Raw genomic sequence first — 14,724 nt, forward strand, 5'->3', positions numbered from 1 at the left:
CGCCGGGAGCGGGGTGTCCTGTGCGCGCAGGCGCGAGGGGCGGGGCGGAGGGAGGGCGGGCGCGCATGCGCGGATGTGGCCGAGCGGTCGATCGGAGCCCCGCCCCGGCGCCATCTCTGGGACCCGGCCGCGGTTCCTGCCCAGGTACTCGGGGCTGGGGGGCGGGCCAGCACCGCGGACCCGAAGAGGAGGGCGACTCGGGCTCCGGCCTGCGGGCATCGCCGCCCCGCCGAGGGCCCCTCGCCTTGGGGTTTCCTCTCCCGGAGCCGGGGGTGGGCGCCTCCGCGCGTGGCGGGCGGGCAGCAGCCCCAGGCGTGTCCCCGCCTGCGCGCCGGGTCCCCCTGGACCTGGTGGCAGCCCAGTGTCCCCGCAGCCACATCGCGAGCATTCTCCGGAAACTCGCTTTTCTGGCTCCGAGTCCGGTCTGTGAGGTTTAGCCTCCTCCTCGCCTGTAACCGGGGGACATCGGTTTGCGTGGCCGAAAGGAATCCGCCGTCCTCGCCGACTGGGCGCCACCCCCCTCCCGCCGGGGGCCCGGAGGGTCGCTCAAGGGTCTGCGAGTTCCCGCCCCGTGCGCTCCTGTCGCTGCACCCGCCGCCTCAGGCAGGGCCCCGCCTCTGGGAGACGTGCCGCTGGCTGGGCCACCTCGCCCCCCCTCCCCGCTGCCCAGCCCCTGCCCTCGGTGACCCGCATAGCTGCCTGCCCAGCCCCGTGGGACCGCACCGCCCTCCCGCTGCCTCGGCACACGGCTCGGTGTCTAATGGAGCCTCAAACCCAACACATCCAAACCAGGGTCACCATGGCACCATCGGGCCCAACAAGACTGTCATTCTTACTCCTCATGCCCCCTTTCAAGTCCTGCGGGCCGGTGGGTCCACCTCCAGACCCAGCTACGCACCCACCTGCCCTCCGAGTCCCAGAGCCTGTCTTCAGTCCTCGGGGGCTCCTGACCTGGACACCCCTTACTCAGAAAGGCCCCCGGCTCGTCTGTTCGCCCAAGTCAGACCTTATACAAAGACCCCTGGTCCTGGCCAGTCGGCTCAGCGGTTGAGCATCCTCCCATGCAAAAGGTCTCTGGTTCCTGTCAGTCAGGGCACATGCCGGGGTGGCAGGTGGGGGGCATGCAGGAGGCAGCCTATGGACGTTTCTCAAACATGGGTGCCGTTCTTTCTCCCTGTCTTCTCTCTCTCTCTCTCTCTCTCTCTCTCTCTCTCTCTCTCTCTCTCTCTCTCTCTCTCAAAAAGCTACCTGTAACCTGTGCTGTTTCGTCTGCCCAAACGCTCCTCCTGGTCATCCGTCCACACATGCTGCCGCCACCCCTTCCCGGTCACCAGGCTCAGAGCAGCCTGCCCTTCCCCGTACCATGGCTGCTCTCCTTTAAAATTTTTTTCTTATTAATTTTAGGGAGAGAGAGGGAGAGAGAAACATTGACTTGTTGCTCCACGCATTTATGCATCCATTGGTGGGTTTTCTTGTGTGTGCCCTGGCCAGGGGTCAAACCCCCGACCTTGGTGTGTGGTGAGGACGCTCTAACCAACCGAGCTACGCGGGCAGGGCCATGACTGCTCTCCTGAGATGCTTCCCGGTGGGGGCGGGGGCTGGGTCCCACAGCACCACTGCCCTGGGTTCCTTGCTGTTTCTCGTCTGTCTGCGCACGGCGTCAGGGGTGCCTCTGAGTTGGTGCTGGTTCTGCTACTCAGGTCTCTGCTGTGGCCCCCGGAGCCTAAGGATGTTCCACGGGATCCCAGCCACGCCAGGCGTGGGAGGTGAGCTGGGTCCGGGGACCGAAAGGGCCCAGGCTTTTAGCCACTGCAGCAGAGACCAACCTGAGCCGTGGCCGGGGGTTATGGGAGCATCTATATGTCCCCCCAATATGGGGACGTAGCCTGGGGTGGTCTCTGGAGGGGCTGGGGTGGGTGGACAGACGGCCAGCTCTCTGCCTGCTCTGTTACAGCCCCTGGAAACAAGCCAGAGTTGTATGAGGTGAGTGGCGCGCACCCCTTCCTGGGTGGCACCGACCCACAGCGTTTGCCCATGTGAGCACCACCCTGATGCCAACATGCTGCCCTCTCCAACAGGAAGTGAAGCTGTACAAGAATGCCCGGGAGCGGGAGAAGTGAGTCCAGCGCCCAGGTCGCCCCCCAGCACACCCCCTCAGGCCCACGCTCCTACCCTGAGCGGCCTCCACACCCAGGGCCCGGAGGACGTGGGTCAGCTCTGCCGCAGCGGCAGCACCCCGTGGGTTGGTGCCTGGCCCTGGGGGCCTCGTGGCCTTGGCCTGACGGACACGCCCTCCTCAGGTACGACAACATGGCGGAGCTGTTTGCCGTGGTGAAGACCATGCAGGCCCTGGAGAAGGCGTACATCAAGGACTGCGTCACCCCCAACGAGTGAGGCCCCGAGGGCCCGCTGCCGCCCACAGATGGGTGCCTGGCCCTGGAAGCCGTGTCTTCCCTCCAGGGCCAGGGTGCTCAGGAGTGAGAGGGGAGAGGGGTCTGCATGTGGGCATCTGCCTCCCCCGCCAGGCTGGAGGGTGCCCCTGGGTACTGGCAGCCCGGGCACCTTCTGCAGCGTCCCCATGGAGAGGTGCCCACCGCCCTGCTCCCGGGGTTCGGCAGCCTGCTCCCCCCCGGGGTGCAGATGTCCCGTTGGTGAGGACTTCGGAAGGCGAGCAAGAGAGTCGGGAGGGACGTCTAAGGCGCTGCTGAGCCTGGCACCTGGGAGGTTCATGGAGCCTTTACTCAGTGGGAAGGCCGACCCAGAGGACACGAGCTGTGGGTGTGGAGGCATGACCAGCACAGTCCCGGAGAGCAGGCAGCGGGGAGAGCCTCTGCCAGCGCTGGGCTCTGGCCGATCTGCGGTCCAGGCCTTGTCCCCACCCCCCCTCCAGAACCTTCTCGTGTAGACCCGATGGAAGGTCTCGCCCACAGTGGCCCAGCTCTGACTCATCACCCTGCCCCCCTCTGCCCCAGAGCGGCCCTGGGCGGGGGCAAGCAGGGCAGGCTAGCCTGAGCCGGTCCTCTCCCCAGGTACACCGCGGCCTGCTCCCGCCTCCTGGTGCAGTACAAAGCCGCCTTCCGGCAGGTCCAGGGCTCGGAGATCAGCTCCATCGATGAATTCTGCCGCAAGTTTCGCGTGAGTCCGCCGGGGGGGCGAGAGGTGGGCGCGATGTGGGTGCTGTTGGGAATGGGCCTGGCCAACTCTCACATGCCCCCCCCCCCCTGCTCAGTTGGACTGCCCACTGGCCATGGAGAGGATCAAGGAGGACAGGCCCATCACCATCAAGGACGACAAGGGCAACCTCAACCGCTGCATCGCAGACGTGGTCTCGGTGAGCCCCCTGTGTGCAGGGTCCAGCTTCTGGAGCTGCAGGGCCTGTGGCTTAGAATGGGGGGGGGGGGCAGGCTGCTCCCCTGGGCCACGTCCAGGAGGCCTCTGAGTCCCCCCCTGCCTGAGACCCACGTGGGGCGGCCCTGGGTCAAGGCCGCCAGAGCTCCCACAGGCAGCAAGGTGGATGGACCCCAGGTTGTGGGAGCAGAAGTGTGGGAGGAGCCTGAGGACCAACAGCCGAGGCGTGGAGGGAGAGGATGGGTTCCTAAGGAAGGCGAGCACACAGTTCCTGAGGGGAAGGTCAGGGTGCCCTTCGGGGCAGCAGCCTCCCTGCTGGGCACGGCCTGGGCAAGCAAGGGGGTGGTCGAGCCTCCACCCAGGCCAGGGGTGGCAGCAGCCCAGGCAGACAGCCTGGGCCAGATCCTGCGAGGGGCCGCCCCCCTTGGCCCTTGGTGGGGGTATTGCCTCACGCACATACTTGCCCCCAGCTCTTCATCACGGTGATGGACAAGCTGCGCCTGGAGATCCGCGCCATGGATGAGGTGCAGCTCCCCGGGGGGGGGGGGGGGGCGTGGGGGGCGAGGGGGGCTGAGTGCCAGGGGAGCAGGGCTCACAGGGCCCCGTGTGTGCAGATCCAGCCTGACCTGCGGGAGCTGATGGAGACGATGCACCGCATGAGCCACCTGCCTCCCGACTTCGAGGGCCGCCAGACTGTCAGCCAGTGGTGAGTGTCTGGCTCTTCCAGATGGCCCTGGGGGTCCCTCCCTCCGAGCCCTCTCCAGCGCTGTGCCCCCGCCCCCCCCAGGCTGCAGACCCTGAGCGGCATGTCCGCGTCCGACGAGCTGGACGACAACCAAGTGCGCCAGATGCTCTTCGACCTGGAGTCCGCCTACAACGCCTTCAACCGCTTCCTGCACGCCTGAGCCCTGGCCTCCCTGCCCGTGCCAAGCGGACGGAGGAGTGGACAGAGCAGGGGTTCTCAGCCCGGCCCCCGGGAACCCAGCCTCCGAGGACGGTGTCTGCTTTCCTGGCTCCCTGCGCTTTCTGTGGCAGCCCTGTTTGTCTGTCTGTCTGTCTTCGTGTGTCTACCTGGGCCCCCTCCCCACAATAAAGATGTTTTCTGACCTTCCTGCTGCTGTGGGCACCCCCTGGGCCTGCCTGGCATGTTTGTCTGCCCTCTGGGCCTCGTGTGGGACCCTGCCACCCTGGAGCACACAGTTCCTGAGGGGAAAGTCAGGGTGCCCTTCGGGGCAGCAGCCTCCCTGCTGGGCACGGCCTGGGCAAGCAAGGGGGTGGTCGAGCCTCCACCCAGGCCAGGGGTGGCAGCAGCCCAGGCAGACAGCAACATGCCAGGAGACCAAGGCTCTGGATTCCAGGATGCACCGTTTCACCTTTTAGCAACTGTGGGTAAGGGACAAGCCAGAGTTCAATGGTAGCCTTTTCTCTTTCTGAACTGCCTCTTGCTACCTGTGACCACTACAGGCCATGAAAGAAGGCGTCTCACAGCGTTTTACAAGGGAAAGAGCAGAAACAGAGGGACTGGCGTTGGGGGTGAGAGCCAGGGCTGGCGGGAGGGTTGATGGGGACCTCAGGTGGGGTGTGGGCTGTGCTCACCTGTTACCGTGAGGAAGGCCTGGCCCTGAGCAGGTCTGCCTCGGGCTGGCTTGTCGTCTGTGGGTTCTGGACTCGGTGCAGGAAAAGTTTCACAGCACAAATCCAGGGGGATTTTATTTTATTTTTAACTTTTTTAAAAATGTATTTTTCAATTGATTTCAGAGGGAAAGGGAGAGGGAAAGAGAGAAACATCCTTGATGAGAGAGAATCACTGATGGCTGCCTCCCGCACGCCCCCCAATGTGGACCGAGCCCACAACCTGGGCATGTGCCCTGACTGGGAATCCAACTGTGACCTCCTGGTTCGTAAGTCGACGCTCAAGCCCTGAGCCACGCGGCCGGGGTATTTCCATTATTGCCATAAAATATATAAAACAAAGTTTGCCTTTTTAACTTCAGTGGCATTGAGTGCAGTTAGTGTGCGACCTTGGCCACCATCTGTCTCCAGAACCCTCTTCCCCTCTGCAAACTGGAACTCTCCCCATTAAACTCCCTGTCTTCTCCCAGCCACCGGCACACACCATCCTGCTTTCCGTCCCCGGCTCTGACTGCGTGCTCTGTGGTGGAGCCCTGCAGTAGCCGTCCTCGTGACCCACGTAGCTCACTTAGCACCGTGTACGCCAGGTGCATCCATGTAGCATGCAACCCTTTCCTTCCTTTTAAAATAGATATATATGTAATTTATTTCAGAAAGGAACGGAGAGGGAGAGGGAGACATCAATGATGAGAGAATCATCACTGGGCTGCCTCTTGAGCATGGAACTGATAGCTCCTCCCTTCCCCCAACTGCTGGGTGTAGTAACAGTAAACATGACGTAACCTGCGGCCGGAAATACCCGAGTGCCTAACCATGTACCTTATATGGGCCGTACATTAAGCTACCAATCAGCACCGCCGAGTATCCTAAGCCCCCATTCCTCCCCTCAAAAGGAGTGCTCACCTCTGCATGGGTTGCTGCTCTCCCCTTGGGAGACAGCTCAGCAGGTCTTTCCTCTAATAAAGCCTGTGTCACCTGGTTTTCGGCCTCTGACTGATCTTTCATTTTTGGTGCCGAAATCCGGGAAGGGGTGTGTGCCATTTTTGGCTCATTTACCCCATGGCTCCTCCCATTATTAGGTCCACTGGTATCCATTAATTTTGTTCTTTGGCCCGTGTCTCATGCACTGTTTCACCAGTTTATTACAGAACAGAATGCAGGCGTTGGCCAACCAGAAGGTGGGAGAGATCTATCTGGCCTTGAATTCAGAACCTAGAGACACCTTTGTCACCAGAATGAGACCTGGGTAGATGCCCCTGATGACGCCCCCTCTCAGCAGGAAGCAGCTATGGAAGACAGCCCTTCGCCTCCTGACCTTGCTCGGACTCTCCATTTTTTTTACTATTACCAAAAGCCTGGAACTGATAGATCCTCCCTTCCCCCAACTGATGAGTGGTGTAACAGTAAACATGACGTAACCTGATCTTCCAGGAACAGAGTTCAAAATCTTGGAGGGAAGGTGGGGGAGGTAACCAACCAAGGACCTTGTACGCATATATGCATGGCCCATGGACAGACAATGGGGTGGGGAGGACCTGGGGAGGGGGCGGGCCAAAGGGGATTAATGGGAACATATGTAATACTTTAAACAAAGAATTAAAAAAAAAATAGGCTGCCTACGGCCTCCCCTCCCCACCAGCCCCCCATTGGGGATGGAGGAATCCAACCGTGACTTCCTGGTTCATAGGTCGGAGGCTCAACCGTGGAGCTACGCTGGCCGGACAGTTTTCTTCCTGTTTGAGGCTGAATGCTATTCCATTAAATGGACAGGCCAACACTTTATATGTGATGTCGGCAGGAGAAACACTTGACCCCAGACCGAGGACACTGCCCTTCGCCTGACGCCCTGCCCTGGGACCACTGGACGCCGGGGAGAGTCCTTGGACCTGGGCCCCTGCTCCCCTGGAGCTCAGTCAGGGGTCGGGGTACTGACCAGGTGCAGGTGTGGAGGGGCTGCCCCTTCCCCCAGGTGCCAGCGAGACAAAGATAAGGCCAGGGGTCAAAGGTCTCAAGAGGCAGCCTGTAGGGAGGGGCCAGGGCAGGTTTCCTCACTCAGCATGTGCCAGGATTCCCTTAGCTGTTAAGGCTGAAGAGGACAGTATCTGTATTTCACGTGTGGATGAAAGGGGCCACATGCTGACCTGACCAGCTCAGGGAAGGCCTGCATGGCCGTCTTGCAAACTCAAAGACCTAAAGTCACCACAAAGGATGGCCTGAAATTAAACTTTAAGTAAAAGCAGTTATGGTGGGCAGTTACGTCCTAGGCTGGTATCTTCGCTGACAAGGTCAACCTTTGCCTTAACTGAACCTGTCTTTTTGCATCTATGATAACATACCCTTGGAAGTGTCTGGGTAACTTGTAACTTCTCTTTTTCCAGACCCCTTGGGCACAGCTTAATGTGCTGGAGGCCACAAATCCCTTCATTGTTATGTTAATTGTTCCTGCACCCACCTAAGCATGAATCTATCATTTTACCTTTTATCCAATCCCAGGGGTCCCCCCCGCCCCACCCCGCTTTGCTTTCTCCCGCCTCTCTAGTCCATCACCAGTGGAGTTCATGTAACCCACCTACGTCCCTTCCTTTGATTGCCATGTATAAATGCAGACGTAGCCCGCCATTCTCCGGAGCGTTATCTCGATAATCCGTTGAGGTTCTGCTTCCCAGCAATTGTGGACAGTTTGGTTCAAATAAACTCAGAAAAATTCTTCACGGGTTTGAGTGTTCTTACGTGCACACACGTGTCCATCTGAGCAGACACCTGCTTCCCAACGTTCTGCTGCAGTGGGCCCACCCGGGTGTGGGTGTTGTGACCACAATGAGTTTATTAGATGACGGGACGATGCCAGAGGGGCCTGGGGACGAAGGAGAGGGCCTGGCACCCACTGGACAGGCCTACACCAGCACAGAGGCCGCTGGGGACCCCATCTGCCCCGGCTGAGCTAGGAGGGGGGCCTCAGTGGGAAGAGGGGGGGCAGGCAGAACCGGAGGAAAGTGGACCAGCACGGAGGCCCCCTGAGGCCTGCCAGCAGGTGCCAGGCCTTCCAGGGGTCAGGCAGGGCGGAGGCCTTCCCCAGAAGCTGACAGGCCCCAGGCAGCGGGTGGCCTGGGCCCCCCTGGCCAGGGGGTCCTGGTGCAGGGAAGATGGGCTCAGCCGTCAGAACGGTGTGAGGGGAGCCTGAAACCCAGCTCCCCTCTTCACTGAACTAGCGTCCAGAATCATCTGAACCCCGCCGGCCTCCTCCCCCTTCCCTTGCCGCCCCCCCCGCAGACGGCACCGTGGCACTGTCCTGGGACAGGGGTTCCCTGTTGCCGGGAGCTCCCCCTCCCCCCTCCCCCTCACTCAGGCAGGGCCCAGGGTCAGGAGGCAAGGCTGGCCCTTCCCCCAGATGCCAGCTTGGCAGCCCGGTCAAAGGCTGAGAGGGAGTCTCAGGGAGGGGCCAGGCCAGACGCCACACCCAAGAGGCCCCCTGCCCCCAGGTGCCAAAGGAGAGACAAGCAGGCTCCCCGCGGGCTTGGCCATTTCCTGAGGAATTCCCCAGGAGCCTCGGGGGCGGGGAACATGACTCAGCCCACCTCCACCAGGGAGGCCGAAGCCCAGGGCCCGGGAGGAAAGGCCCCAGTTCTCAAGGCTCTGGGGGTGCTTCAGCTCCTGGAGCCAGGGAGGACCCCCGGGAAGGGGTGGGAGGGGGCGCTCACTTGGGGGCACCCCGAGAAACAGAACTGTAGGAGGCAAAGCCCGAGGCCCTGAGGGGAGCAGCAGGCAGGCAGTGGACCCCCAGGCCGTGAGTCCAGGGAAGAGGCCCTCGTCCCCGCAGGCAGCGGCTCCTGGGCTGGGACAGGGTCTGTCCTGGATGCTCAGCCTCCGTGTCAGACGAGCACGGAGCGAAGCAGGAAATTCCAGGAGAGCTTCTCGCGGCCCCACCACCGCCCCAGGCCCTGGCCTAGGCCGCACACCCCCCAGGCCGAGGCTCCTCGTTTTGGGGAGGACCTGCCCCTGGAATGGTTAATCTGCGACTCTGCTGACAGCCAATCACAGAGCCCTGCTGGGAATACCTGGGAGAGAGCCTGTGCCTAGCCCCAGTCTGGCCCCAGGCAGCCCTCTCCGCCCGCAGCTGCCCCAGCGTGCCCGCCTCCGAGGCAGCGGCTTCGGCATGGCGTTCTGGACCCCGCAGAGGCCAGGGCTGCTGCTGACGGTGCTGGCGGTGACCGTGGCCGCAGCCCCGCCTGCTCACCTGCTGACTTCGAGGTCCTCGGCCCAGGGCGCTCTGGACCGCGTGGCTCTGGGCGGCCTGTTAAATAGGCTTGCGGCCCGTGTGCACTGCTCCTCGGGGCCGTGTGGAAAGGTAAGCGCCCCACCCCCACCCGACAGGTCCCCCTCCGGCCCGGCCCTGTCTGCTCCTCCCCAGGGACAAACTCCAGGAGGCGGGCAGAGGCCAAGTGCCCGGTGCCACGGCCCTGCCTGGGGCTCCAAGCCCAGCCTTCTCCTCCCCGGGAGCGGGGCCGTGATGGGGACCCGAAGCTCTGGGGACCCAGGGCCACCTCTCTGGTCGGCCCCCAGGCAGTGATTCCAGGGAGAAACCACCTGGAAGGGGGACCACTGCCTGGGACCCCTGTGTGTGCACCGTCATGGAGGGGAGTGTGTGGGAGCAATGGATGTGGGGGGGAAGCAGCAACTCCCCGGGACCCCCAGGTGCCCGGCCCCTGCTCACCTGTCTCTGCCCGCAGTGCCTGTCTGTGGAAGACCTCCTGGCTCTGGGCCAGCCGGAGGGGCCGCGGCCAAGCCCAGTGTCGGTCCTGGAGCCCGAGCACATCCCCCGCCTCAGTGCGGCCGCTGCCCTCTATCTCAGCGACCCCGAGGGCACGTGCGAGGACATCCGGGCTGGCCGCTGGGCCTCCCAAGCGGACCACCTCCTGGCCCTGCTCGAGGGCCCTGAGGCCCTGGTCCCAGGCCTGAGCCGGCTGCTGCGGAGGATTCAGGTCCGGACCACCGGCCTGCCCTCCGCAGAGGAGGTGAGGGCTGAAGGCTGAGGCCAGGGCAGGCTGGCGGGGCGCGGGGGGAGGGCCAAGGGGGACCGAAGGGAAGGGACCCACTCCGGAGGGTGGGCTTGGCTGGGGGTCATCTTGGGTGTTCACCACTGAGTGGGGCAGGGGCTTCTGGGGGCCACCGGGGGCGGTGGTGATGCTGGGGGCCAGGAGAGCCACAAGGAGGTGCAGCTGAGGCCCTGCCCCCCCCCCCAGGCCTGCGTGGACCTGCCTTGGCTGCTGGACCAGGCGGTGGGGTCAGGGGCTCCGGGCAGCCCCGGCCCCGTGCTGGCCGCTCTGCTGGACCACGTCCAAAACGGGTCCTGCATCCACGCCCTGCCGAGCCCCCAGTACTTTGTGGACTTCGTGTTCCGGCAGCACCGTGGGGACACTCCCAACATCACGCTGGACGGTGAGGCCCGGGTGGGCCCCCGAGTGGGACGTGCCCCCTGGGAGGGCAGGGCCGGAGCTCACACGGACTGGTTCTGTTCCCTCGGCCAGAGCTGGCGGCCCTGATGCAGCACCTGGGGGTGGGTGGCACGGCCGCGAGCCACGGGGACCACGGCGACGACCATCACCACCATCACGACCATCACGACCATCATCTGAGAAAGAGGGCCCCCCTCGCCCCCCCCAACAGCAGCAGCAGCAGCAGCGTGTGGGACACAGTGAGCAGCCCCGGGGCCGTAGTCCTAGGGAGGGGGGGGTCCCCCCGGCTGCTCCAGTCCTGACCTCCAGCCCTGCCACCTCCCAGGTTTGCCTGAATGCCAGGGACGTGATGGCCGTGTACGGGCTGCCTGAGCAGACGGGGGTGTCCCCAGAGGCTTGGGCCCTCCTGAGCCCTGCGCTGCTGCAGCAGCAGCTGAGTGGGGCCTGCGGCCCACAGCCCAGCCACCCCGTCCAGGACCAGCTCAGCCAGGCAGAGAGTGAGCGCCTGTCCCCCGAGTCAGCCTGCCCGGCTGTGCCCAGAGGGGCTGGCCACACGGCAGAGGGGCTGCCCGGGGAGGAGGGAGTGGGTGCTGGGCTGGTGGGAGAAGACAGGGGAGTGGAGGAGTCACAGGAATGTGTGGGAGGCCTGGAAGGGAGGGGGTGGAGCTTTAGGGAGGAGAGAGGTTAGTGCGAGCAGAGGCCTGGCCGGCCCTGACCGCCTGCGGCCCTGGTGAGTTCCTGCTCACGCCCCTGGGAAGGCTGAGGGAAGGCCTCCCTGGGTCCTCACTGCCCCCGCCCCCCGCAGAGTACCTGTACGGCTCCCTGGCCACCCTGCTCATCTGCCTCGCCTCGGTTTGCGGCCTCCTGCTTCTCATCTGCTCCGCCTGCAGCAGGGCCACCCACTACGTCATCCAGACCTTCCTGGGCCTGGCCGTGGGCGCGCTCACCGGAGACGCCTTCCTGCACTTGACGCCCAAGGTCAGCCCGGCTGGCCAGGACCCTCCCTCCCCGCCCCGGGGACTCCCCTGCATGGTCCTCCTTCCAGGCCCACTCTCCTCGGGCCCTTCCCCGAACCCTAACCTCTCGTCTTCCTCTGTGGGAGGGAGACCCTGAGGCAGCCAGCCCCGTGCCCCCGCCCCGCCCCCAGGTTCTGGGGCTGCACCAGCATGGCGGGCACAGTGAGCTCGGAGCGGACGACCACGAAGACCATGGCGCGCAGCCCATCTGGCGCCTCCTGGTGGCACTCGGGGGCCTGTACACCTTCTTCCTGTTCGAGAAACTCTGTGACCTCCTGCTGCCCCAGGACCCGGAGGTCAGGCTTGTGGGACTGGGTGGGGAGGCAGGTGGGGAGCGGGTATAGCAGGCCCTAAGCTGTCGTCCCCACAGGACCTGAAGGAGGAGCCCTGCAGCCACGGTGGCCGCCGCGGCAGCCACGGCCACGGCCACGGCCACGGCCACGGCATGTCTCTGCAGCTGGCGCCCAGGGAGCTCCACCAGCCCAAGCAGCCCCACGAGAGCTCCCGCGCAGACCTGGTGAGTCTCCCGCGTCCCAGTGCCTGCACCCCAGGCTCCCGCTGCTCCCCTGAGGGTGACCTGCCCCAGCCCCCCACCTTTCAGGGGCTCATCCACATGCCCCCTCCTCAGGTGGTGGAGGAGAGCCCTGAACTGAGCCCCGGGCCCCGGAGACTGAGTCCAGGTGAGCCCTGGGGAGGCCCCAGGAGGGTTGGGGGCCAGGGGAATGGCCGCAGCCGGGCCTATGCCGACCCACGCCTGCCGCACCCGCAGAGCTGAGGCTGCTGCCCTACATGATCACGCTGGGCGACGGCCTGCACAACTTTGCCGACGGGCTGGCCTTGGGCGCGGCCTTCTCGTCCTCCTGGAAGACGGGGCTGGCCACCTCGCTGGCCGTGTTCTGCCACGAGGTGCCCCATGAGCTGGGTGAGCAACGAGGGGCGGGACTCGCGGGGGCGGGGCCTGTTGTGGGGCGGGGCGGGGCTTGCCGGGAGCTGCTGGGTCGGGCGGGGCCTGTGGCGGGGCGGGACTCTAGGGGGCGGGACTCGCGGGGGCGGGGCCTGCCGGGAACTGCTGGGTCGGGCGGGGCCTGTGGTGGGGCGGGACTCGCGGGGGCGGGGCCTGTGGTGGGGCGGGGCGGGGCTTGCCGGGAGCTGCTGGGTCGGGCGGGGCCTTGGCGGGGCGGGGCTTGCCGGGAGCTGCTGGGTCGGGCGGGGCCTGTGGCGGGGCGGGGCCTGCCGGGAGCTGCTGGGTCGGGCGGGGCCTTGGCGGGGCGGGGCCTGCCGGGAGCTGCTGGGTCGGGCGGGGCGGGGCCTGTCGGAGCGCGGGCTCGGCTCTGACCCCAGCCTGCCCGTCCAGGGGACTTCGCGGCCCTGCTCCACGCCGGGCTGTCGGCGCCCCGGGCGCTGCTGCTGAACCTGGTCTCGGCGCTCACGGCCTTCGTGGGCCTCTACGTTGCGCTCGCGGTGGGCGTCGGCGAGGAGAGCGAGTCCTGGATCTTGGCGGTCGCCATCGGCCTCTTCCTCTACGTGGCGCTCTGCGACATGGTCAGGGCTGGAGGCGCGGAGGGGCTGCCTGGCGGGGGTTGGGCGGGGACGCCCGGCTGACTGCTCGCCCGATGCCCACCTCCGCAGCTCCCGGCCATGCTGAGCACTCGGGACCAGAGGCCCTGGCTGCTCTTCCTGCTGCACAACGTGGGCCTGCTGGGCGGCTGGGCCATCCTGCTGCTGCTGTCGCTGTACGAGGACCACATCGCCCTCTGACGCCTCCTCCCCACGCTCCAGCCCCGAGACTGGCTCCTGGCCCCCGGCCCCGCGCTGTCTCAGCCCCTTGGGCCTACAGCTGGGTACCTGGAGCGCCCCAGGCCTTTGAGAAGCCCCCTTCCCCATGCCCCAGCAACCTGGTTTTGATAAAGACATTGGTGGCTCGACCGGCGTGGCTCGGTGGTTGATCGTGGACCTATGAACCAGGAGGTCACGGTTCAATTCCCAGTCAGTGCACATGCCTGGGTTGTGAGCTCCATCCCCTGCAGGAGGCAGCCGATCCATGATTCTCTCTCATCGTTGATGTTTCTGCCTCCCTTTCCCTTCCTCTCTGAAATCAATAAAAATATACTAAAACAAACAAAAAAACCGCTCCTGCCCTTGTTGCTCTTCCTTCTGGGGAGGGAAGGGCCCCCAACAAGAAAGGCCTTTGAGGGGGGCAGTGCCAGGAGCTCTGGTAGCTGTGCACAGGGGTTTCCAGGCAGCCAGCCAGCACCCTAGCCTCCAGCCCATCCCCTCCCTTCCAGGCAACTCCACTCATAGAGGAAGAGGACCCGCCAGGCCGGGCCCACCTTGGCCTTCCTGGGACTGCCAGCCGAGACCTCCAGCCCCTCTGCCTGGGTGGCAGCTGCACCCTCCTACCACTGCCCTCCCCACGGCTGCTCCTTCAGTGTCTGAGCACTGACCACCTCTCTCCCACAGACCAGTTCCTGTTCCCTTGTTAGGGCACTTGGCCAGGCCAGTCTGACGGACCTCTGGGCCCAGACTTACTCGGTTATCACCGGTCCCTGTGATGTGGCCGCTGGGAGCTAGTGTGCTGCCTCCTCAGCACATCCCTCAGTCCTGGCTTCAGGACGTAGGACTCTCGAAGGGGTTCGGTGCGGCTCAGGGGTCACACACCTGCCTGGGCAGCCAGTGGCCCCTCCTGCGCAGCTCCACAGTCCAGACTTGGAGCCTGGCTGCTGATGTGAGCAAGTGGGCCAATTTGCATGCAACACGCCTTTATATCCCATTTCCTCGGGTGTGACTATATTTCCTTTATTTCTTATGATTCTGTTTCTAAGGCCCAGGCCTATCCCAGAGTATCTGGGGCGACTCCCTACCAAGGGAGGAGAGGGCTGTTTAGCTGTGAGAGGTCCTGGCTCCAGGATCCTCAAAGTGGACAATTGTGCCAGGCCTGGGAAGGGAGCAAGACCAGGAGAAGATGCTGTGCTGGGGGAGAGCAGGGAAGGTGGTGGTGGGGGGGGGGGGGGGGGCTGGCAAACACGTGGCCCCAGGCACCTGGGACTGGGCCTTCGGTGCCCGGGTTTGGTGGTCACGGTGGGGAGGTTGCTCTGCGGGGGTGCGGGTTGGGGGGAACACAGCTTAGCCCGGGACTGGTCGGGCTTCCTCCACACCGGCGGGCGGCACCTGCTGGGGCGCCCCTTCCCTCCAGGTCAACACTATGAGGCTCGCCTCGGTCACTCAGGCGCCAGCTCCGGGCACAGCGCCTCGCACGGGGGCTTGGAGACTCGCCT

At 64.7% G+C, this 14,724-nt stretch overlaps 2 protein-coding genes across 2 annotated transcripts; both read left to right on the forward strand.

Moving 5' to 3' along the window:
• The first annotated feature begins 59 nt into the window (after positions 1-59).
• Positions 60-4,459, forward strand: VPS28 (VPS28 subunit of ESCRT-I). The gene is made up of 10 exons (XM_054708289.1): positions 60-144; positions 1,701-1,766; positions 1,955-1,983; positions 2,079-2,116; positions 2,301-2,390; positions 3,030-3,135; positions 3,230-3,331; positions 3,819-3,872; positions 3,963-4,054; positions 4,136-4,459. Exons 1-10 carry the CDS (start codon positions 66-68, stop codon positions 4,251-4,253), a joined length of 774 nt encoding a protein of 257 aa, XP_054564264.1. The 5' UTR covers positions 60-65; the 3' UTR covers positions 4,254-4,459.
• A 4,254-nt stretch (positions 4,460-8,713) lies between these two features.
• On the forward strand, positions 8,714-13,574 carry SLC39A4 (solute carrier family 39 member 4). Its single transcript, XM_054708355.1, has 12 exons — positions 8,714-9,325; positions 9,708-9,992; positions 10,221-10,416; positions 10,506-10,672; positions 10,759-10,930; positions 11,239-11,411; positions 11,581-11,745; positions 11,820-11,966; positions 12,078-12,129; positions 12,219-12,371; positions 12,804-12,991; positions 13,079-13,574. Exons 1-12 carry the CDS (start codon positions 9,134-9,136, stop codon positions 13,205-13,207), a joined length of 2,019 nt encoding a protein of 672 aa, XP_054564330.1. The 5' UTR covers positions 8,714-9,133; the 3' UTR covers positions 13,208-13,574.
• Positions 13,575-14,724: the final 1,150 nt, after the last annotated feature.

The sequence above is a fragment of the Eptesicus fuscus genome, chromosome 19 (assembly GCF_027574615.1).
Source record: "Eptesicus fuscus isolate TK198812 chromosome 19, DD_ASM_mEF_20220401, whole genome shotgun sequence".
Taxonomy (NCBI): Eukaryota; Metazoa; Chordata; class Mammalia; order Chiroptera; family Vespertilionidae; genus Eptesicus; species Eptesicus fuscus.